The sequence below is a fragment of the Coloeus monedula genome, assembly GCF_965178545.1.
Source record: "Coloeus monedula genome assembly, chromosome: 26".
NCBI classification, from domain to species: domain Eukaryota; kingdom Metazoa; phylum Chordata; class Aves; order Passeriformes; family Corvidae; genus Coloeus; species Coloeus monedula.
The window spans coordinates 4,235,194-4,259,668 of NC_138806.1; the positions used below are offsets into that span (position 1 = coordinate 4,235,194).

Below are 24,475 nucleotides of genomic sequence, written 5' to 3' on the forward strand. Positions count from 1 at the left end.
AGAGGAAGGGTTAAGCTTCCTGACACTGCCAACATCTCCCTTTGGCAAATTAGAGCTTGCAACTGCCCATGGAAAGCAGGTACTCCCTTCCACGGCGACACCCACTGTCTAAGGTATAAATGCTGAGGAGGCCAGCTGGAACTTGGAGCTATGATTCCAGAACAACTGTAAGACCAGCTTTGAGTTTTCAGCTGAGTTATTTCCTGCTGCCACTATGAGTTGTAGCTCCAAGCAGCCCCTGAAAAGCTGCCTGCGAGGGAGCAGTGGTGGAGGGGGTGAAGGGAGCAGCTCGCATTCCTCGGCCTCCTCAAGGACAATTACTTCCAGGACGAGTGGTGGTGGCAGGTTTTCTGGCAGCAGTTGTGGTGGAGGAAGCTCCTGGAGCAGCTGTAGTGGGGGAAGTGGTGGTTATGGCAGGCGCAGTAGCTACGGAGGAGGAATGAGCAGCAGCAGCTGTGGAGGAAGACTGGGTGGTGGATGCTATGGAGGGGGAATGGGCCCCAGCAGCATGGGAACGGGCTTCAGGTCAGGTGGGAGCGGCTTTGGGGGAAGGTTTGGAGGGGGCTTTGGTGGAGGTGGTGCTGGTTTCAGTAGTGGCAGCTTTGGCAGTGGTGGCTTTTATGGAGGGAATGTAGGAATTCTCTCCAACGACGAGAAGCTGACCATGCAGAGCCTTAATGAACGCCTGGCTTCCTACATGGAGACAGTCAGGAACTTGGAAAAGGAAAATACTCAGCTTGAACAGTTAATCAGGGAATGGTACCAGAAGCAAGGCCCTATTGGCCCAAAGGACTACAGCCACTATTACGAAAAAATTGAAGAACTTCAAAAACAGGTAGGACGTTCTTTGCCAGAAGAAGTTTAAGCATTGACAGACCGAGAGGTTCAGGGAATGTTTTCCTAATATGTTGTTTCTCTTCTAGATTCTGATTGCGGCTGTGGAAACCCACAAGGTACTTTTGGACCTAGATAACACAAAGATGACTGCAGAAGACTTTAGAATAAAGTAAATATTTATTGCTCTTTTCTGGGCACTGACTTCCTTCCTCCTGCTTTCCTGAACTTAGTTTCATAGATTCATTCCATAAACAAATATCAAACCACGGGGACTTGGCTTCCTCCTGCTTCTGCGGCAGCACAACTGAAATTATTTGTGAAACTTCAAAATTTTTAATTTCTAGAGTGATCTTTGACAGAAATGCTGCCTATGGCTACAGAGCCAGAGCTTAAAAAAGTTTTATTTTTAAGAATATAAAAATTGGGATTTTCTGCCACTAAAATCAGGTTAACCAGATAGATGGAACCCGTACAAAGTTGCAGTAGAAAGAGATGAAAGAGCACATAACATATTTTAATATTAAAAATTGATATTAATATTAAAATTTACATTTATTTATTATAAAGAATAATAACTTCATATTATTAAGTAATATAAATTATTAAATGTTAAGTACTGGCTGATGATTTCCTGATTGTTGAGAGATGCTCTGAAGTACAGACACATGACTGATACAGGAATAGGTGAACTTTTCCATAAATAATGTTAGGAGGAGGGGGACTGAGGTGCCAGGAGCAGGGCTGACCTCTCTGCACCGTCCCTGGCGCAGGTACGAGATGGAGAGCGGGCTCCGGCAGAATGTGGAGAATGACCTCAACAGCCTGCGGCCCTTGCTGGATAACCTGACCTTGACCAAGTCCGACCTGGAAATGCAGTTTGAGTCTCTGAAGGAGGAGATCATCGACCTCAAGAAGAACCACGAGGAGGTAAGAGCCAGCTCCTTGAAATGCACACTGGAGATGTGGGAAGGTGACATCCTGTGCTCAAAACACCAACCAAGGAGCAGGGCCAGGCTGTGCCAGGGTGCCCCTGAGCTCAGCCCCCTCAACAAGCAATGACTGGAAAGTCAAGGCCAAATAATTACAACACAATCCCCCCGAATATAGATATAGATGTATATATGTTGTTGAAAGGCTCCATTTGTGTTCACTGTCCTTGGGCCTGGATTTTCTCTACAGGAAATGAAACTGCTGCAATCCCAGTCCAATGGGGATGTGAATGTGAAGATGAATGCTGCCCCGGGAGAGGATCTGCTGAAAAAACTGAATGAGATGAGGCAAGAATACGAAGCTATTATTCAGAAAAACCGTGCAGAAGTTGAAAAGTGGTACGAAGGCAAGGTAAATGGTGACAGCTCTTGGTAAGAACTTCCTGTAGAGGAATGACACAACATCCATTGCTTTTATGAAATAATGGTAGAGTCCCTTTGGTCAAAATGAAGTAAATCACAAATGGGCTTGAATTGTTCTGGCAGAGCCACACAAGCAAGTTTAACAGCCCCATTCTACCAGTGGCCCTTCTGCGAATTGTTGTGTTCCAGATGGTTCCATGATAAACTGCCATGTTGGCACTGTAAGTAAAACTCAGAAACTCCAATTCTGTACATTAATTTTTCAGATGGAGGAAGTGAGTCAACAAGTCCACTCAAGTAGCCAAGAAATGGAGGCAAGCAACCAACAGATCTCTGTGCTCCGACGTGAATTTCAGAGCCTGGAAATTGAGCTGCAGTCGCAGCTCAGTCTGGTAGGTAACAACTGCTCCTGATCCCTGATTTGCAAAGAACTCAGGAGCTGCTGCGATGCCAGGAGGTCAGCTGTGACATTCAGTGAGGATCCTTGGTGCATCCAACAGCACATGGGATTTTTCTCATGTTGGGCACAAGAATGATCTAATCCTGCCACATTCCCATAAACACTGCATTTTGTTTTCCCTTTGCAGGTAGACTCTCTGCAATCCAACCTGGAAGACACGGAACGTCGCTATAACATGCAGCTGCAGCAGATCCAGGGCATGATCGGGCCCTTGGAGGAGGAGCTGGCCAGCATCCGCTGTGAGATGGAGAGCCAGAACGAGGAGTACAAGATGCTCCTGGGCATCAAGACTCGCCTGGAGCAGGAGATCCAGCAGTACCGGGTGCTGCTGGAGGAGGGGCAGCAGGGCATTAGGTACAGACATCATTTAATTAACTTTCCATCGATGCAATCAGGAAAAGAGGATAGCAGCAAAATTTGTCTTAGGGACTGGTGCAAGTGATTAATCATCAACATATTTACTACAAACACAAGAATTAACATGGAATCTAAATCTTAGCTGGCAGCACAAAAAGCTGTACTTCTACAAAATTATTTAGAATTGCAGTTTGCCATTTCTTCCCCTAAGTACCATCCAGAAGTGCCATTATTTGGAAAAATGAAAGGTAAGAAAGAAATGACACACCCCTTCCTCCTTACAGCACTTCACAGGGAGGAGCTGGCAGTGGATCTTCAGGAGGAGGAGGTCATGGAGGAAGTAGTGGAGGAGGAAGCTGTTGGTCCTCAGGTGGAGGAAGCAGTGGAGGAAAAACTGGAGGATCCTATGGAAGATCTTCTTCTTCTGAAAGTGGAGGAGGAGGGAGTGGAGGAAGAACAGGAGGAACCTGTGGTAAAACTTCAGGTGGAGGAGGTGGCAGTGGTGGAGGAGGAGGGGGTAAATCCTGCCTCTCCCGCTCTTCATCTTCCCAGTCCCAGCCTGGCAACTCTTGTGAAAGCCCAGGTAAAAATGGAATTAAAAAATACATCCTGCCATTCACGATTCTCTCTGAATAGCAGAAAAGGATATAGCAACTTCCTTCCAGGAAATATTTTTGCTATTTTTTTTCCCCAGTCTTGTTTTAAGGTTACTCTGACATTTGCTCTTAGACAGTGACAAATCAACATGAGCAGCATGAAGCATGGCATGAAGGGTTGTGTCAGAGGATGGGTGAAAAGAGGAAATGGAGGGGGAAAAGGGAAAACAGTGACAAATCCAAAGTATGCAGGGAACTAGGGAAGTCAGAGGTTAGAAAGGTGACTGGCATCAAGCAGGGGTTGGTTAAAGCAGGGTAGAATAGTTGGAACACTCCAGATATTTAAAATATAATGGGCATAGGCTGCAAAATACTGAAGTAGCAAAAGATGGAGAGTGACCAAAAGGTCTGATCCATCTGATTTCCTGGCTGTGGTTCCAGGAGGTGCTGAAAACATGAAGCTCTGCCTGGAAGGAAACAAAACACTGGAGAGGGGGGCAACCATGGAGGAAGTGTCTGAAGCCATAAAACACATGAGAATGGGTAAGGCTCCAGGTCCTAGCAGCACCTCAGACAAAAGCCTGAAAACGGAGCAGGAAGATGTAATTTTCAGAAAGGTTCAATTCCACTTTTGATTTTTTATGAAAAGATGGAAAATGGTCCTGCTTTGAGGTTTCCATTTATTCCTTATAATGACCAGGTTCAGTCAGGCTCTGTCCCAAACACAGTTTCCGTTGCAGACTGACAGTCAAGACATGAGAGCTGGCTCTCGCCCAAAGGGCCTGAAGCCATCAGTGCAGACAGCAGGAACACTGCACAGACACTCCTGATGCTGAAAACAAGGCAGTGAATTCAGGAGGATTTTGTTTCACAGAAGATTATTTGGTAAAATTTGGTGTCAATGAGCTCTAGTTTTTAAAAGCCTCCTCCACAGACGTTGCAAACTCCTCTGTAAAAATTTACTCCTCTGATCAAACATCCCCTCTGCCCTGCAACACTCCAACATATATTAATGCTTAGTAGGGAGGATTAAAATGTATTATGTGCCATCTATCTTTAACTTATAAAAATCTGCTGTAAATATCTGTACACACATAAATGCAGATTCCAAGTTCATCTGTATTTGGTTTGTACTGCTGCAGCCACTCTAAATTTAAAGTGATTTGCACTCCCATGGCTGAGAACAGAAGCAGACCAATGTAGTTAATTGCTAAATCTGCACACACACTGTACAAACCCAGGTCCAACACTGTCTGGACCTTTCCAGAAGGCTGGGAACAGCCCTGGTGCACTGAGAACTGCACAGGCGATACTTATGGAGTAACATAAGGTTTCAAATGCTGAATTCTTCAAAGAAATTCTTGCTTTCCTCCATCTTTCAACAGGGAGTTTTAGAAAGGTTGAGGAGTGATCAGCAAGACCAGCATCTTCCACTGCACCGCCTCCCAGTGAGGCCTTTGGACCAAGCAAGACTCTACTGAGCACGGCTGAACACACCCTGCCATGAGCAGGAGCGAACACTTGGCCAACTTACTCAACACTGCTCACTCCAGGGGCTCGTCAGAGCTCTCTGGATGTCCTGTCTGCTTCTTCCATCTGTTTCTCTTCCAAATCACTGTTACCTGAGTTAATCTCTACCGTGATTGGTGTTCCTGTGGAATAAATAATAAATCTTTGCTTCTCTCTGATGCAACCAGAAATCTATGTCTGGTCCAAGTCCCTTTAACAGAGATTTTTGTTTGAATCAGTTACAAATATCAAGCCCTCCCTGTGGAATACACAATGACGTGTCAGATTACCCGTAAAACCCACAGTTTTCAGTGACATATTCACCATTTAAGACTCACTGGGCGAAACTTTGCAGTCTGCACTGCCAGGAGCAATGCTCTACTGGTCCCTGTGATATGGAAACTCAGTCAAAACCCTTCTGCTATTGACTTCTATCAGGGACAAGAGGGTGGGTTTAAGGAACTGACTATTCCCTATAAAACCTCTTTAAAATATTAGCTCTGTTGGGAATTTCACTTGAAAATAACCCAGAAGGTTTCTCACACGACACCTGCTCACAGATACATCCTTCTTCCTGTGCGCTTCTCCCCTCACCTGCTTAAGCCCCAACAGAACTATTACTCTATGAGTATTTCTCTCAGTTTTACAACCACGATGTTTGTTTTTTCCCTCTGAGGAAGGCATCACCCATGGGAGAATGTTGGGAAACACAGACTGAGTGGGAGACCGTGGGAATGGGAATCCTAAACTCCTGAGTTCCAGGCAGATCTGTGCCAGTGATTCACAGTGTTGCCTTATGCTGGGCTCTCAGCCACGAATTAATATTGGAAAACAAACAAAAAAAATCTAATTTTTTTTCACTGACCAGTGTCTCTCTAGGGGCTGGAGGAACCAGCTCACCTGCATGAAGGACTCCTGCACACACAAGCACGTGCTGAAACACCTGGCCTGACACCCCAGCAATGGTGGTGATTGTTTGCCTGGACACCCCAAACTCCCACCTGTTGCAAAATCACCTTCTTCATTTTTAACCCCTTGCAGTATCACATCACACTTGTCTCTGTTTTGCTACCTGTCCCCTGAGCCTACTTTCTCCAACTGCTCTGCTCATTTTCCAGCTCTGGCAGGTGGTGACAGCTATTTCTCAGACCTGTCTGTTCAGGGTACTCAACTAGCAGCCCAAATTAAGGAATACTCCCAATCCAGGAGCCCTGCTTCTCATACCTCCCCTAGGGAGCCTGCAAGATTAACCTCAAAAACATTCCTGCTCAGTGCCTGCTTCCTGGCTGTCCCAGGGTGATTCACAGGCCATCACCTGGCCTTTGGCCTCACAGTGACACCCAGGAGGCTGTTGGGGTGGTCGGATACCATTTACTTGAAGGAGCAGCCTGTCCATACTGGAATTCGCTGCTCTGTGCCACTGTGGTAGCTCTGGGCACTGCTGGCACCTCTTGCTCCCATTCTTCTTTCCAAAAATATAACTTACTTTTAGTATTTTACTGCTTGTTATCTAATTCTCAGGCATCTCTGCATTTAACCTTGCAGAAGAAATTCCCCTGAATTGACCCCTGGGGGAGCAAAGCAGAAACTGGAATTTGGAGCGTGGCAAGGGCAGTGAGGCAGTTGAGGGGCTGAGAACCCAGCACTGAGCACAGACACGTACGAGGATGCAGCATGTTGCAATACTCAGCACAGTTCTGCTGCTGATTTAAATGCTTATTTTGATATGTTATAATAAGTAACAATTTCTGAGCCATGAGGATAAATAATATAATACTACTACTACTACTACTTTTGCTACTCAGCATTGATTGTACTGTCTTCTTCCTTACCTCACATCTGTGGCTTTCTTATCAAGGTGTTCTTATAATGTTTATACATTTAATGAGTTTGCATCTACAATGTAAATCAGCTTCCTAATATGGTTTATTGCATGTTATGGTATATGACAAAATAAATACAAACCACCAATAAACTCACAAAATCCCCTTCTTAATCATGGCATAAGCACTCATTACAGACAAAAAGCAGACTAAAATTAGATGGTTTCTTACCAGACCTAGGAAGAAAATGCCAGTTTGAGGATTCTTTCCTTTTTAAATTTTGCATTACAAGATCTGCACCTGAGTTATCACTGGCACTTGCTTACTGAGACAACAGACTTACATGGAGAACAGAGCTAGAAAACCCAAACCATTGCAAAGCAGGAATAAGAAATACAACTATTGTAGTGTCAGGTGTCAAAGCTTAGGGCAGGCTCAAAGTGGGGCAGCAGCAATACTGAGGAGTGAGGAGAACTTTGCACTTTTTATTTGCATGCATTTCATTAGTCATTAATCAGCATAATAAGCTTTAATTTTATGAGCACAAAGTGTTGCAATTCAGATACTTATCTGGTGTTCCTATTAGTGCTCTGAGAAGGCAATTGCGGTACGTGTTGGAACAAGTCCTTCAGAGCAACCTTAGGCAAAACCTCATGTGCACACACTCCTGCATGTTTGGCTTCAGAGCTCCCAAGCAATCCATGTGTCCATTTGAAGGCACAGATGTAATTTCCAAATTGCCCGTGTGTATATTGTGCTGATGTCTCTTTTGTTGAACATTCATTGTCATCCCTGTTAATTGCCAAGTGCTACCCAGGCCATCTTAATGGGCTGCAGAATGAGTAGAGCAAGTATGTCATGTCACTGCGCTGGGGGGGAAAGGCAGAGCCCCCCTGGGCTGTCCCCGAGTGTGCAAATCCTCCACAGAGCTCAGCCCAGCAGGACATTCCTCCCTGGGCCACGCTGCAAGAGAGGTGCCACAGCAGATGCCATGGATGTCCTCCTTCCCCACCCCACATGAGCTGCAGCAACAGAATGTGCCACACCAGTGCCTCCAGAGGCAGGCCGGGATCCCAGCCTCCATGTGCCATCTCGCAGGACACTGCACTGACCAGAGCCATGCAGCTCCGAGGGGCTCTGAGGCTGCACAGTCCAAACGGACCAAGGCACCCAAACCCCAGAGAGAGGCAGGAACCTTGGCAGGTGTTCTGACCATGCCCTCCAGCTGTTCTGTTTTGGTACCAACAAAAAGAATTATTCCAATCTAATTGCCTTCACACTGGAGGAGACAGGGGAAATGACAGTGGGACCACTGTGATTGTGGCTCAGAAAGTGCTAGAAATGCTGACAGCTGACAGGAGGGAATTAGCAGCCTGCCAAGTGCCCCCAGCTGTGGGGAACTCATACCCTGACCCACAGCTCTCACAGCTACATGGCAAAGCCCATGTGTGCATTTTTAGGATCTGAGGAACAGCTGCTCTTCCCATTAGCCTCCTTGCATGGAAGGCTCAGGTTATTCTGCACAAAAGGTTGTGCTGGAAGAGTGCTGGAGGTGTTAAACTTCACAGGTGAACCCACTGCTGCCTTAGGAGTCCTTGATTACTTTGCTGGCTCTAACCTAAATTTATTCGGAAATGACTGATTTCACTAGAACAGTCTGAGCTGAAGCAGGAATGAGGAGTGAACACCATCTCCAAGGTGAAAATAGACACTCTCTTCTTACAAAAATTTCTGGTAAGAGTGATGGGAAGAGGTCATTAAATAGATTAAAAGCATAAACTTTAGCAGTTGCCTGAGGCATCAGAATGACACTGAATTAAGGAGAAATGTTCCAGTTTTTCAGCACACAGACACAAAAGCAAGAACACATTTTCTCCAGGTCTGTTTGGAATGCAGCAGCTCCAGCCTGTTGGAAAAGTCTCCCAGTTTTGCAGCATGGGCTGCTCCCAGGGTTTGTCATCACTCTGGTGATTGGGAGACACTTCTTTGATACTGATCACAGAGGCCTGATCGAAAGGGAAACAATAACAGGGAGAGAGTGAAGGAACGCTGGCTGGGCTGAACCGTGGCATGTGCTGAGCCGGAGCAGAAGTCAGAACATTCTGGCACTCTGCAGGCTGGGCAGTGCTGGTGGCTGGAGTAATAAAGGTCCTTACCCTGCTCCCATTGGGAAACAGCAATGTTATATAAGGTATGGATGCTGCATTAACACAGAAACATTACTGATTCAAATGTGCATCATATATGGGAAAGAGACAAAGTCCTAAAGCTGACGGTTCCTTTTTAGGTAATTCCCTAAGTTCACATCATCCATATAATACATTAGAGAAAAGCATCAGAGAACAAAAATCTTTAAAGGCTCTTTTAATGAGCTCAGAAATGAAAAATTCATCCTGTCCACAGAACAGATCTTCTGTGGCTTACAAGTATTTGCAGTCAGTTATTTAATAATCAAAAAATTTTTTAAAAATCAGCCAGGAGGGAATTCAGTGTGTGCAACTTAACAGGAGGATGAAGTATTTATAGTTCACCTGTATTTTTCAGGCACTTCAGTGTCCTGCTCCAAAGAGACACACAGTGACTGTGACAGAAACCAAACATCTCAAGGGCAGTTCTCAGCTGCAGGAATACATATAAATAGATATAAATAGATTTAAAATATATATATATAAAATAAATATATACATAAAAAATATAAAAATCATTTATAAAATAATAATTTTTTTTTCCAAGCCTGCAATAAGACTTGCTCTTATCAGAAGAACTCTCCAGTATGGACAAATCCCTGCAGTGAATAGCTACACATGGAAAAATACACCAGTAAATAAAATAGGAAACCCTGTGGGTTCTCAGAAAATACAGAAACAGATTAAGAGATTATTTTGGCAATTTTTTACTCTTCCTTTAATCATTCCAGGGAATTTTGTGTTCACTATCACTAACAAACCCACAAATCTTCTAGCTCAGCTATGAAAAGCATCTCTAAGGAATATCCCTGGAATCACTGATGGGAATTTGGACATGATAATCAATTTTACTCACCGCAGCAGAGTTTGTGACAAAGAGCCTCACTGACCAAAGCAACGTTACCCAAACCCAGAGGCAAAACAGCACAAAAAAAGAAAAAACATTTTGCCTATAGCAAACTCCATCTTTCTGCAGCAATAACAGACTGCACTAAAGCCCAGAAACTGTTTATGCTGCTGAGGTGTCACTACCAGCCTCCAGCTGAGAATCAGGAGAAATTATTCCATCACCAAAGTGCTTGGAATCTTTCATCATCTTTCAGCCATTGAGAGATCAAATAGCAAGATAAAATCGGGAGGTTTTGAAAGCGATTGTGTAAGCAGCAATAGAGCAATGCTGCCACAGGCATGGCACAAAGGCCAGGACAATGGATGTGGTCAGAAAATGCTAAATAATCCTGAATTTACAATCAATATCCCACCAAAGCAGCCTCTGGAAAGCAAGGACTCTGCTGCATTGACATCTCCAAGAGGTCTTGGCTGGGACAAGGAGAGCAGAGCACAAATGGAGTTCCTCAGGCAAGCCCTCTGCTCCTGCACCTGAGGTTTAAGGGAGATTGCTACATTTCACAGCTACCTACAGTCATGAAAGGCTCCATAACCCCACAGAGAGGAGATGAAGACATTTCAGACAGAACAGAGCTGTCACTGGGAAACTGTGCACATTCTCCTGGGCAAACTGGGACCATCTATACACACCTGGTGTTGTGCTGTTATTTGCACATCTGCCTTCAGACATCCTCATCTTTGGCATCCAACCTACCTAGTGAGGATGGAAACCCTTCCGTCCAGAGGCAGCTCCTGGGGATCAGGGCAACACTGAAGTGTGGGGTCATTTCTTTTGTGGTCTCACTGTTCTGGTTTCTACTGATTTAAGTAAAAAGTCCTTCAGCTTTTCTCTCAGGAGGCTATTATAATCTCAAGGTTTTTTGCTTTAAGAAATCTCAAGGATCTTTGCTTTAAGAACAGTAGATATAATTACTTTATCATCTACAATATATGACACATTAACAATAGAGAGAGAGAGCTGTTTTATATTAAATTATAAAAAGTCTTCCCACACACTAGTTTTTAAATCATTGTCTGCAATAAAACAACTTCTGATAGGGATACAGTTGACTTTATAATACAATTAAAGCATCCTTGATCTTTCTTCTATTTTAGATCAACAGTGCTTTAGTGAAAAAAGTCCAATATTATTTTTCTCTTTGAATCCTAGGACTTGGCTGGCTGTGTGCTGCCCTAGTGCTTTCTTCACAAAAGAGGGATTTTGATTTTTAAATAAGAATCCCTTTGCACTGCTTGAAATAGCCTGTTCATATTAAATAAGATGTTCTCTGAGTGCTGGCAGGGATACATGAGTTGGAAAATCTTTACAGACAACTCACACAATCCTATTAATAAAACTCTTGCACTAGCACGTATGATGAGAAATGGAACATAAGCTGTGTAGAAAATCTTAAATGCACAAAATTAGAAAGAGCAAAAGAGAACAAACAACCGTCTTGAGCAGTAGCAGCTACAAAACATTAGCAAAGAAAGTACCTATTCCAGAAAACACTAAATAAAAAGAATGTTGCCCAAAAAGAAGTGAGATGTTCAACCTTAACCAAGCCTCAGAAGCCCAGCTGTGGGCTGGATTGCCTGAGATAGCTGCACAAAAATACTGTTCAGCAAATTATTCTTGGCACAAACAAAAAGTTTGGTAAATGCCCTGGGAGAAGGAAACACCCTGATGGTGACACCCAGTGTCAAATGTATAAATAGAGAGAGCTGGGGATGAAAATTTGCAGTCCTGAAGCTTATCAGGCTGTGTAGCTAAATTTGGGGTTGCGGTTTGACTCTTTCCTGCTGTCACCATGAGCTGTGGCACCAAATCTTCGAGCAGTACCATTAGAATTAGCAGTGGAGGAGGAGGTGGTGGTGGTGGTGGTGGTGGAAGATGCAGTGGTGGAGGTGGTGGAGGGGGTAGGTCTGGTGGATACTCCTCGATGTCCTCGAGAAAATACACCTCTTCTGGAGGCAGCGGGGGCTTTTCTGGGAGAAGCTTTGGTGGAGGAGGCTCCAGGAGCAGCTATGGAGGGGGCTTTAGCAGCGGCAGCTGCGGGAGGATCAGCCGCAGTAGCTATGGGGGGAGAATGAGTGGTGGTAGTTACGGAGGAGGAATGAGCTGTGGAAGTATGGGAGGAGGATTTGGATCAGGAGGGGGTGGATTTGGGGGAATGGGAGGTGGTTATGGAGGTGGTGGATACAGTGGAGGTGGATTTAGTGGCTTTGGGGGTAGTGGTGGCTTTGGTGGTGGTGGCAGTTATGGTGGAGGCAGTTTTGGTGGCATGGGCTTTGGGGAGGATTCTGGCTTGCTCTCCACAAACGAGAAGTTGACCATGCAGAACCTCAACGATCGCCTGGCGTCGTACATGGATAAAGTGCGACGCTTGGAGGAAGAAAATGCCCAACTTGAGCAGCTGATCAGGGAGTGGTACAGAAATCAAGCTCCCTCTCAGAACAAGGATTACAGCCAATATTACAGGACAATTGAAGAGCTGCAAAACCAGGTATGATGTACTTTCACTAACTTGGAAACGGTTCTTATTGGAATGGCACTTTCCTCATGCAGCACAAGGTCCCCGTTTGGGGTGATATTCCCCTTCCTGTGCTTTAGTCAGGAGGCAGAGTGGTGTGGGGATGTGGGGACCAGCTTCTGTCTGCATGTTCTGGCACACGTCTTTGGTGCAGGAAGCATTGCTGGGTGCAGTGGCAGATCAGCACCAGTGCCCCATCACGTGGCCTGTGCCATGCTCCCTTCAGTGCTGGGCTGCTGCTCGCTCATTCTTCACTCTTGAACAGCAGATATAATCCTTGCTTGTGTCCTGCTATTACTGCCATATTAATTGGATATTTTTGTGAATATACAGGGTGAGCCAGCATGTGCAGTTAGTCTCATTCCAGCCCTCAGCCATTTAAGTCATGTATCTTTTGCATGAATGTGGTTGTTCTCAAATGTAATGGAAATTCTGCTATTCCACTGTTTTTTGTTGGTTGGGGTTTTTTGCTTGTTCATTTTTTCTTTTTTGAATATGAAGAGTTTATTTAGTTATCCTTTCCAACAAGGTATTTTTAATGGGTATCTGTAAACAAAAATTAACAGTAAAGGCACTTTCTTTTATCTGGAAGCAATAAACTCATCTCTCTCAGTAGCTCCTGCAGATCTAGTCAGGCTTGACATTGCCATAAACCCCTTCTGCAAGGTGCTTGTGCATAAGTGTTTCTTCTCTCTGTTGTTGGACTGAAAAGACAACTGGCAGTATAACACCTGCTCCCTCCCTTTCAGATTGTTGGTGCAAATGTGGACCTTAACAGGATGCTTCTTGACATGGACAACACCAGAATGACTGTGGATGACTTCAGACTGAAGTGAGTCACTCTCTTCCTGGTTCCATCCACTTTGCCTCCTTTTATCCCCATGAGTTTCCATTGAAAATTAATCTTTGTAAAAGCTGGAGACTCTTGGCTCCAATGACAGAATAGAGAATTGTTGGGAAAAACATTCTGAGAAGGACTGCTTTGGGTTTTCATTATTATTTTTCTCAAGGCAAGCTCCTGAAGAGACACACTTAAGGGACTCCATTCTAAGTTTCTTCTTCCTTGCATGTAGATTTGTAAGCATAATCCTCATGGTATAAATCTCACAGAGAGAAACTGTACTGAAATCAAACAAAGCTATTGGAGACAGAAAGAGAATGGGGTCCTTCCTTTTAAGAATTGACCAGAGATGTAAGATGGGAACTGTCCGTAACTGAGATACCAAACAAAGAGGTCTGGCAGCACTTCTAGTCTCTTTCTTGTCTGTCATTCAGGTATGAGACTGAATATACTCTCCACCAGAGTGTGGCAAGTGATATCAATGGATTACGCCCACTTTTGGATCAACTGACTCTGTCCAGATCTGACTTGGAGACACAGTTTGAATCCCTGAAAGAGGAACTGATCTTCCTGAAGAAGAACCATGAAGAGGTAAGTTTCTTCACACTTCAGTAACTAAAGGCAACACAACACTCCAAGAATTTCCCCTAGCTTTTTCCACCAGTAGTAACCAGGTTTTGGCCACTGGTTTTGATCACCCAACTTGTCACAACATGGCTTTGATTTTGAGGATTGTGTATAGTGCATAGCTGCCCACAGCAGGTCTCATGAGACACCAGGTCAACATGTGAGACCAGGGGGATGAATGGCTTTCAGTACCAACTATAGTTTGCTTGCTGAACTCATGGAAGGAAAATTGGATAGAATATATAGAGGAGTCAAAAGAAAGCATTTGTACTCTGCAATGGGATTTCCCACTGAGAAGAAAAGATTCCCACAAAGAGCACACTGCATAGAATTCCTTACCACCCTGTGGAGGAAGCACCAGGGTCACTGTGCATGTGGTGCCTGGCTCTGAGCACTGGAGCCCCAGGAATGGCAGAATTGTTCCATGGCAAGAGCAGGCGAGGCCCTTTCGCTGGAGTCATGGGCTGTGTGAGGATCTATGTCCTTTTTCTTCCCTTTACTTGAACTGATGCCACTCTCTCCCTTTGAGAACCTCATGGGGTTTTTGTGATTTTTTTTCAGGAAATGAGAGGACTGCAAAGCCAGTCTGGTGGAGATGTCAATGTGGAGGTCAATGCTACTCCTGGCATTAACTTAATGGAAAAATTAAATGAAATGCGCAGCGAGTACGAGAGGCTCATTGAGAACAACCGGAAGGAGGTGGAAAGCTGGTATGAAACCAAGGTAAAGCACAGGGGGGCTTTGGTAATTAAATCTTTCACAAAGTACTGGACCTATTTACAGCAGGTGAAAGGCAACTTATCACATGTTATTTAAGGAACAATAACTTCAAATTACTTATAGTTTCCTGTAATAGGTCAGTCCTGGAATATCACCTATGTGGTAAAGCAGGTAGAGCCTCTGTGTTCAAGCAGCCAGTGAATTACCAGGGTGTTGGCAGAGTGGCTTGTGGGAAATAAACAGTCTGCATGGCATCTTTATTCTTATGAATTGATTTCTTGATGCTTTTATGATAACCCCACAATGTTTTCCAATTATCAAAAATGCCTCAATTTTGTATGTTAATTTTTCAGATGGAAGAAGTTAATCAACAAGTCCACTCAAGTGGCCAGGAGATACAATCGAGCAACCAGCAGATCTCTGAGCTGAGGCGTGAATATCAGAGCCTGGAAATTGAGCTGCAGTCACAGATCAGCATGGTAAGGAAAGGCATTTGCTTCACCTGTGACACAGTCTGTATGTGAGAAGAAGGGCTACACCCAGCAAGTAATCCATCCAAGGAGAATGGGATACTGGATTACTTCTCTTCAAAGATACACTTTTTTCTGAGGCTCTTTGAAGATCTCCTGTTTTCCCACAAAAACAAGTTAAAGTCACCACATTCCCATAAACACTGCATTTTGTTTTCCCTTTGCAGGTAGACTCTCTGCAATCCAACCTGGAAGACACGGAACGTCGCTATAACATGCAGCTGCAGCAAATCCAGGGCATGATCGGGCCCTTGGAGGAGGAGCTGGCCAGCATCCGCTGTGAGATGGAGAGCCAGAACGAGGAGTACAAGATGCTCCTGGGCATCAAGACTCGCCTGGAGCAGGAGATCCAGCAGTACCGGGTGCTGCTGGAGGAGGGGCAGCAGGATCTTGTGTACGTACTCTGACAGAACACGGCGCTGTGTGGCACCCAACTGCTGGGTCAGTCACCGGCAGGAAATTTAACAGTTGAGACTTGCAAAATATTTTGTACTGAAATGAGACTGATGCAGATGTCTTGGCCAATCACCTCCCAAGTGTGAGATATTTCATTCTGTTCAGAATATAGCTCATGTGAAGAAAAATTAATGCAGAAATTCTGAACTACCAATTTGGGGCTGGACAGGGAAACCCATGTAAAAGAGCCTGGTTGCAGAGAAGCCAGGAACTGAACAGGCAGGAAAAGACTGTAGGCAAAAAAAAAAACCAAAACAAAACAAAAAACAACCAAAGTTTTCCAAACCTTTATAAAAGTTTCTGAAAGTTCAAGCTACTTCAGCTTCACTTATGCAGTGTGCCAGCTTCCGCTTGGAAATGGTGCCTAAAAGAGTAACTAAAGCTTCATTCTCTTCTGATTTTGAGCCATACAGTGATGTATGTGCCAAATATTGCAAGAAACCCCTAGGCAGAATGTGGGAAAAGCAAAAGCTCTTGCATTCAAGTTGAAGTTGAAAAAGAGGATCATGTTTGGCACTGCTTCAGTTGTTTTGCTGTGCATGCTGGGTTCTAACCAGCAGTACGACCCAGAGAGGTGCTGGCTCCTGGGCAGCAGCTGCAGCTCAATTGCCTTCACATGGCAAAGTGATATTGATTAACTTTTTTTTCCCCTTCTTTCTCTCTCGTTGCAGAATCCCATCAGGAGGAATGGGAGGAGGCATGGGAGGTGGTAGAACTGGAGGTGGTAGTTATTCTGGAGGAGGAAGAGGAGGAGGTGGTAGCATGAGTGGTGGATATGGAGGTGGTGGCAGCGGAATTGGAGGAGGAATGGGAGGAGGAACTGGTGGAGGAGGAATAGGAGGAGGAAGTGGAGGAATGGGAGGAGGAAGTGGAGGAATGGGAGGAGGAAGTGGTGGTGGATGCATTGTAGGAGGAGGAGGAGGTGGAAGAACCTCAGGAGGCATCAGCAGTTCCCACTCCTACTCTTCATCTTCCCAGTCCCAGTCCTGCAGGAGTGGCGGTGAAAGCCAAGGTGAGAACTACAGTATGGGCACACTGTTCTCTCAGTCACATCCTGACTAATTTATACCAACATACTCTTCCAGAGGCAAACAGTACTGAGGATAAACTAAAATTTCTGGGAAATGTTAGATTTACTGTTACTAACAATTCTTTCCTCTTTGTGTACAAAGGATCAACTCCACTTCCAGAGCACACAGTCCATTTCTATTCCATTTTGTGGATGATATCAGCTGATGCTGTAGTTTAACCCTAGCTGGTTTTCTTCATCTGTCTCATTCTTTTCAGAACCTCATAAATCCCACAGCCTTTGTTCCATGCTGGAATTTTCCTTTATGCTTTTGGAATGCTTATGGTCACTCCCACACAATCCTAATATCTGGGGTATACTGGTGGCTCAGACGTTCAGTGCCAGCACTGATGAAGCTCATGCTTGCTTTGTTTGTAAACAGGATATGGAAGAAAATCTTTTGACTAAGAATATACATCAAGGATCCTCCAGTGCAAGACCTTTCAAAAAGAAACTGGCCCCAATCTGCTGCATTCCCCACACTCCCAAGGAAAGATGATGCTCTGAACAGCTCCCGGGAGTTACAGATGCCACCTCTCCCCCTGCCCTGCATGCTCTGTGCTGCTTCTGCCCACAAAGCTCTGCAGCTTCAGTCACTGGCACTTAAACTGCTGCTTTACAGATCCAACCTGTTTGGTACTCAGGTTGTTCTGAATCAGGAAAATATCTCTAATAAAATTTAATTTCTGTCTTGATGCAACCAGAATCCTGTGTGGGGTTTTTCTTACCTTCTGTAGGTGTAAACACTTAAAAAAGAAAACACAAAGCCATGCCAAGACACACCTCCACGTAGAAAGGTTGATGATACACTCCAGTAGTTGATAACAAAATTTAGAGTTAAAACACTATTTCTGAGCAGTCAGGGCAGATCAGAATCTTCTTGGGCTGTGCCTTTGTTTCTTAATAATGTGTCAGATATTCTCATGAGCTGAGCCCTGAGACCCAAGAGTTGAATATCAGCCTTAAAGGGACTGCAGAGCCTCAGTGCTCAATGACTAATGGTGTTGGCAGCACATGAGTGTCCACAAAGGAACACACTAATAATGACAGAGCTGTGGTTGTAAAACGAAACAAATGTTTCAATTCACAAAACCTTAACCTGGAAATGCACAGATAAGGGATCTCGGTTTGAAATTATAAGAAGTGAAATGGAAATATAATTTACAGGAACTTTACAAAGTTCATTTCCATAAAATGTTAAAATTGACAGTAATTGCCTTTGACCTGTGAGAAATTAAGTACACGTAAAAGAGTCTGGAACGTTCTGTTTTGGATATAGCTACCAGAGTATCCCAGGACCTGAGGGGCCAAAATGCCAGTGAGGCTGCCCAAGGGGAGGGTACATCTCACCTGCACACAACCTTGCACGCTGAGCTGCTGGTGCAGGGCTGCATGCAAGGGAGGGGCCTCTGAGGTTGAGTTGAGAGTGAAAGAAAATGTGGGTTGCACGGAAGTGGAGCAGCACTGATGTGTAACACAGTAGACGCACACAAGTATGGACTGAGAGACCAGATACAAAATCGATTTCCAGAAATACACGTCACACTGCCATGCAAACTTTCTCAACACTTGGAAACCGTTCAGGGAAACAGAAACACTTGACTCACACCAAGCCGAAGTGTGCTGGCATTGTGCTGGCATGAACGAGCCTTTGCAGTCTTGTTAAACAGAGTTTGTGCTGCATAAATGCTGCCAAGGACATGGAGCAGGAATAGTGAGATTCTGGTAATGCTGATTTCTCCTTCTTTGGTTTAGAAACTTGGACTACACACACCATTCAGAAAGAGCCATGGTGTTCATGGTAAATGGTCTGAGGATTAAGAGTAATGAATTGTGCTTATGCCAGAGCCTTCTGAGGGAGACAATTGCACTGTCACCTCCTAGAGGTGCAGGTACAGGGACAGGGATAGGGACCTCCACAGATGTCAGCCCATGCTTTAAACAAACCTTGGAAGAGTATTTATTTCCCTGACTCCTAATTACTTTGCTGCTCAACAGGCACTAAGTGCTACACATCATACAGTGAAGTCCAGAAGGGGTTAAAACAGGCAGAATGGAGGCAGCAGCTACTGAGAGACCAAGGTGGAGGGAAGGAAGGATTTCCAGGGTCATTTGACATCTATGAGGCCCAGTATTGGGTTTGTGTGGCAAGACATGGGTAGCAGGGGATACAGGGGGGGTTCTGTGAGAAGCTGCCAGAAGCTTCCCCCGTGTCTGGCACTGCTGGAGCCGGTGCCAGCCCAGGACGGCCCTGCCGCCAGCCAGGGCTGAGCCCGGCAGCAACGGTGGCAGCGCCTCGGGGGTAACAGAGTTACCAAGGGTGAACAAATCTGCACAACTGCAGCCAGAGAGAGGAGTGGGCTTATTTCTTCTTCTGTAATATGGAACCTCTTCCCAAAACACTTCTAAGTTGAATCCATCCTCACTCTCTGTGGATAGGCTGATTTTGAGGCGGCAATTCACAGCAGGTCCCACCAGCTTATTGTGCTTCCTTTGCACAGCCTAGTGACTCTTACATGGGAGCTGCAGTGCTGATATTCAATGCACATCTGGAAATCCAAAAGTTTATTTATGTTCAAGGCTTTTCTCAGTTTCACAGACGCTTGATTAGTAAAGATGGAAAAAGCAGCTCACTGCACATTCCCTATTGCACGGGCAGTGGAAAAAAGTACACAAGTGTTTCTGACTCTCTGTTGGGTGATGCAAGATATTCTGTCATGGTTGCAAAACACCCTTCACTTTAATGAGCTCAGGTAATGATGATATTTTTTCAGATCTAATCATTGGCTCTTTTAATCAAAATTATTTTTTCACTGTATTATATAATTCAAGGATGTATTCTGAGACATTACTATTTAAATATAGTTACGAAAATATGCAAAGTAAAATATTGCTCCTCTCAATTTCCTCTGAGTCCATTTAAAACCGTTAAAATAAAATTAAGAGATCTTTGATAGGAAAAGATTTAATATGTTTTCCCTTGCACAATGTTAGTTTCGCAGCTGTTACACACAGTTTTCTTTGAAGAGAAAAGATACCGTGATCCACATCCTGCATGTTCAGAGAAAGCTGAATGCCAGCAGGACCTTATTCAATACAGAGTGAAAAATTCAGAGTTCAGTTTTCTTCTGTAATAGACATGGGAATGCAGTCTTAGACGTTTTTATTTTGGTGCATTAAAGTAGATTTCTATAAGGTTAGTGTAAATTTGAAATAAATCAATGAATGAAGAGTCCTTTGGAGGCAGCTGGTGTCACAAATCATGTCTGTGATCTCAGGTGGAAGACCAAAGCTAAACTACTGAGTTTCAAAACATAAAGACTGATGGAGACTGACAATGAAGCAGAGACTTCCTTAGGTGCCGCTACCAGCGAGATATTGCCAAATTAACAGAAACTGAGAGATACTATATTATTCAATGAAATATCCAACAAGGAGCCACCCACATAAAATTATAGTGCAGGCTTGGTGTGAATCAACAAAGACATATTTGCACTGAATGGTAATGCCTTTTACTTACCTCAGACAAAATTCCCCTTAGCACATCATTTTTGGCATGAGCATTGTGGCTGGCAAACCCCATGGGAAGCTGGACTGCCTGGCAGGTGACACCCACCCAGGCAGGTATAAATAGCCACCAGCGAGGACGGCCCGCTGCACTTTGCTTTCCTGTATCTTGCTGTGCAGAGCTTTGCATCTGGGGCTGGATATCTGATCCCTTCACCATGAGCTGCAGCATCAAGAGAACATCCAGCACCTCGTACAGGAGCGGAGGAGGAGGTGGAGGCGCCTGTGGTGGCAGCAGCGGCCGCAGCTCCTCCGTGTCCTGCCGGCGCTACGCCTCTTCCGTGATCGGCGGGGGCAGCTACGGTGGGGCAGCCTGCGGGGGCTACGGGGGCAGCCTCAGCATGGGCAGCCTTGCTGGGGGCTTTGGCGGGGGCTTTGCGGGGAGCTGCGGCCCTGGGGGAGACCTGCTGCTGAGCGGCAATGAGAAGGTCACCATGCAGAACCTCAACGACCGCCTGGCGGCTTACCTGGACAAGGTGCGAAGGCTGGAGGAAGAGAACGCTCAGCTTGAGCACCACATCCGGGAGTGGTACAGGAAACAAGCTCCCAGTGTTTCCAAGGACTACAGCTCCTACTACCAGACCATCGAACAACTCCAAAATCAGGTAGGATCATCCTGGTACATGTGCCTCCATCTCCCACATGCTCTTCTCTCCTCTAAGGCCTTCCTCTTTCCTCTTTGCTCCTTCCTCCTCCCTCCATCCTCAGCACTGGGCTCTACCGCCCACGGGACCGCCGTGCTGGTGGTACCGCAGGCACAAACCTGCTGAGCCGCACCTCCCATCCCCTGGGTGAGCAAACCCTCACAGCAGCCCACAGGCAACAGGGACGTGCTCCGGGCACACAGCCCGAGGCACCAGGAGCCCCGCCAGCCACAGACACGCTGGCTCACAGAATGTACATCCCACGTTGTGCAGGTGGCTCCAAACCAGCCATGTGGCGTTCACAGTGCTTCCCTCTGCTCCCACCCAGTCCAGCTGGATGGAGTGCAAAGCCAAAGCACCTGGATGGCAGGATCTGAGCTCCCTTTGTCCCTGCACACTCCTACAGACACCAGGGGGAAGGACCAAGGTCTTCCCTTACAATCAGATCACACAGTACCCAGAAAACAGAGTAAACAGACTGTGAAGAAGTACGTTATATGGAAAGGGCTGCAAACACTTATTGGGACACATGGGGCCTGCCCCTATCTTGAGAAAGGGAAGAGCATGGATTTGGCAGGATGGTCTGTGATAGCACAAGTTTCCCTGAAACGTAACTCTGGATCGTTACCCTTCCATATGGCCCTTGCACTACTGCATGAAACAATTCTAAGACCCACAAAAACACCTACCAAAGCTTAGAGCCTTCTTTGTGCTTGTCCTGGAAATCTAGAACACAAAAAGACTCCTCTCCACCTTCCCCTTTTGCAGATTATTTCTGCCACTGTGGACAATAACAGAATGCTTCTGGACATCGACAACAGCAAGATGACTGCTGATGACTTCCGAATGAAGTGAGTACCTCCCTGTGAACCTTGCATGTCTGTCAAATCCCTCTCATCATCTCAGAAGACAAGGGAGGACTGCCCTGGGTGGTATTACTTAGTCATCTTGTTTTATTGGAAAAATGATCTTAGAAGGATGTGTGCTATTGACTGTCAGCATCTCATTTCCCATTTCTCTGTCTCTGTGTGTGTGACACAGGTATGAGAATGAGCTGGTCATCCGTCAGACCGTGGAGGCTGACATCAATGGCCTTAGAAATCTCATGGATGACCTGACTCTGGTTAGATCTTCACTGGAATCTGAGCTGGAGTCTTTGAAGGATGAGCTGATTGCTCTGAAGAGAAACCATGAGGAGGTACAATACTGTAGTGGTTTGGTCCAAAATACTCATTACTGTTTATCTTCTGTGAGATAAGAATTGTCCCTCTTCAAACTGGCCATCTGATAGGTTCTGTCAGGTCATAGAGAAAGCTGTAAGAAGAACATCACTTCTGAGACTTAGCTTGCTAACCTATGACAAATACAATGATAGATAGCACAGCCAAAGACATAATCTGTTGATTCTTCACGGTTCCCACCTTCACATATCAAGTCAATTCCACCTTATGCCATGGGATTATCGTTCCTTTGTACCTTGGTACTGATTCGCCCACAGTCCCCAGCACAACAAATGACCTGTGTGTGCTCTTGTGTCTCTCCCTCGACTCCCTGCAGGAAATGAGGCAGCTCCAGTCCCAAACTGGTGGCGATGTGAGCGTGGAGGTCAATGCCGCCCCTGGAGAAGACTTGACAAAGACCCTGAATGACCTGAGAAATGAATACGAGGAGATCATTGCAAGGAACCGCAAGGAGGTGGAGCAGTGGTATGAGGTGAAGGTATGTAGCAATGCCAAGAGTGGAGCCTCCTTTGGTGGGACAGCTCAGACACCCTGGTACCGGCACTGACTGAAAGTGAGAGGCTCCCTGGAGACTTGAGTTCTCATTCAGCAAATCTGCTCCCCTGTGGCTCAGAAGGTGTCTCTGGGGTTTGACTCCGCAGATCCAAGAAGTCAATCAGCAGGTCACTTCCAGCAGCCAGGACATCCAGACCAGCAGCCACCAGCTCACCGAGCTGAGGCGCGAGATGCAGAACCTGGAGATTGAACTGCAGGCGCAGCTCAGCACGGTATGTGGGCAGGATCTGCGGGCCCTTCCCTCCTTGGCACAGGCAGGGAGCCGTAGAACTCTGCTCCTCAACTCCTGTGTTTGCCCTTCCAGAAAAGCTCTCTGGAAAACTCCCTGGCAGAAACTGAGTCTCGCTATGGCTGTCTGCTGCAACAAATCCAGGGGCAGATCAACTGCGTTGAGGAGGAGCTGGCCAGCATCCGCTGTGAGATGGAGAGTCAGAGCCAGGAGTACAAGATGCTCCTGGGTATAAAAACCCGCCTGGAGCAGGAGATCCAGCAGTACCGGGCACTGCTGCAGGAGGGGCAGCAGGATCTTGTGTATGTATTTCATATTATAGCAAGGGAATAAAAAGAAATCCTCATCTACTTGCTAATAGATTCTTTTTGTCCCTGAAGCTACATCAGTATCTCTTTCGACTGAATATCCAATGTTAGCAGGTTTTGATGAATTCTCATTTTTTTTACAGTGCCTCCCAAGGAGCTTTCCAAGGAGGTGGAAAATCCTCCCAATCATATTCTGCTTCCTACTCTCATTCCCAATGTGGGGACATGTCAGGTAAGTCAACACTTTGTAAGCATGTGATTATTAGTGGGTTACATTGCCCCAATGGCTGCAATGTATTTGGTCAGGAAAAAGTTTTGTAGTTTGGGTTGGGCAAGGTTCCCAGGTCCATCACCTGGGAGTGAGAAACCTCATTACTTCTGTCACAGAGGCATTAGGGGTTAAAATACAGCAAGTATTGCTCTTCCCTCTGCCTAAATATAAAATACAGTTTATAAACTTTATGGGATGGGAAATACTTTTTTGCTCACTGGAATAATAAAAAAATACAGTTCTGAGAAAGCGCCCAGGGTGCTGCTGGGCGTGGAGCCTCTGCATGTCTGGTGCTGACACTGTGTCAAGTGTAAGAACTACACTCCGAAGGAACGCTCAGACTTCCCCTCAGGGCAGTGATTTGCTCTCCATTCACACAGGGCAGTCAAGAGTGTGCTAGAGCAGCAGCAGTGACCCTGGCACCGTCCAGCTGAGATGCACCGACCATGGGCAGTGAGAGACACCCGAGAGTTTCTGCAGCATGGCTGAGGCAGCGGGAAGGGTTTGGAAGACAAGCCTGGTCACCTGCCCCAGCACTCCTTCCTCCACCCTGCAATGCTTGGTTTATTCAACTTGTCTTTGGCAAATCATTCTTCATTAAAGGGCTCACGCTCTGCTGGAAACTCTGCTCTAATAAAGCTTTACTTCTGCAATGCAAATCACAACATGTCTGAGAAAATAAATTTAACCAACCTCACGCAGGGACTTATCCAGATCATCCAACAAATATGGGCTGTGCAGTTGTACGGGGTACGTGGTCTCAGGACAATCCATTTTGCACTAGGAAAATGGACATGGTGCTGAGATGAAATCACAGAGTGAAAGGAAGTATCAGGAAGTGTGAGCATGGCTGTGTGAGGTGTGACAACTACCAG

At 45.6% G+C, this 24,475-nt stretch overlaps 3 protein-coding genes across 3 annotated transcripts; all 3 read left to right on the forward strand.

Annotated features, from left to right (window-relative positions):
* Positions 1 to 214: 214 nt before the first annotated feature.
* Positions 215 to 5,013, forward strand: LOC309582304 (keratin, type I cytoskeletal 17-like; the record flags this gene model as incomplete). The annotated part of the gene is made up of 9 exons (XM_082297382.1): positions 215 to 835; positions 924 to 1,006; positions 1,608 to 1,764; positions 2,017 to 2,178; positions 2,456 to 2,581; positions 2,777 to 3,003; positions 3,291 to 3,589; positions 4,044 to 4,145; positions 4,988 to 5,013. The coding sequence occupies 9 exons, from the start codon at positions 215 to 217 to the stop codon at positions 5,011 to 5,013; spliced, it is 1,803 nt and encodes a 600-aa protein (XP_082153508.1).
* Positions 5,014 to 11,819: 6,806 nt separating this feature from the next.
* On the forward strand, positions 11,820 to 17,193 carry LOC309582301 (keratin, type I cytoskeletal 17-like; the record flags this gene model as incomplete). The annotated part of the gene is made up of 8 exons (XM_082297379.1): positions 11,820 to 12,515; positions 13,292 to 13,374; positions 13,818 to 13,974; positions 14,572 to 14,733; positions 15,084 to 15,209; positions 15,428 to 15,654; positions 16,388 to 16,728; positions 17,168 to 17,193. 8 exons carry the CDS (start codon positions 11,820 to 11,822, stop codon positions 17,191 to 17,193), a joined length of 1,818 nt encoding a protein of 605 aa, XP_082153505.1.
* Positions 17,194 to 20,510: 3,317 nt separating this feature from the next.
* Positions 20,511 to 24,000, forward strand: LOC309582222 (keratin, type I cytoskeletal 19-like; the record flags this gene model as incomplete). The annotated part of the gene is made up of 8 exons (XM_082297260.1): positions 20,511 to 20,957; positions 21,765 to 21,847; positions 22,038 to 22,194; positions 22,554 to 22,715; positions 22,879 to 23,004; positions 23,097 to 23,323; positions 23,473 to 23,576; positions 23,981 to 24,000. 8 exons carry the CDS (start codon positions 20,511 to 20,513, stop codon positions 23,998 to 24,000), a joined length of 1,326 nt encoding a protein of 441 aa, XP_082153386.1.
* Between the last annotated feature and the right edge of the window lie 475 nt (positions 24,001 to 24,475).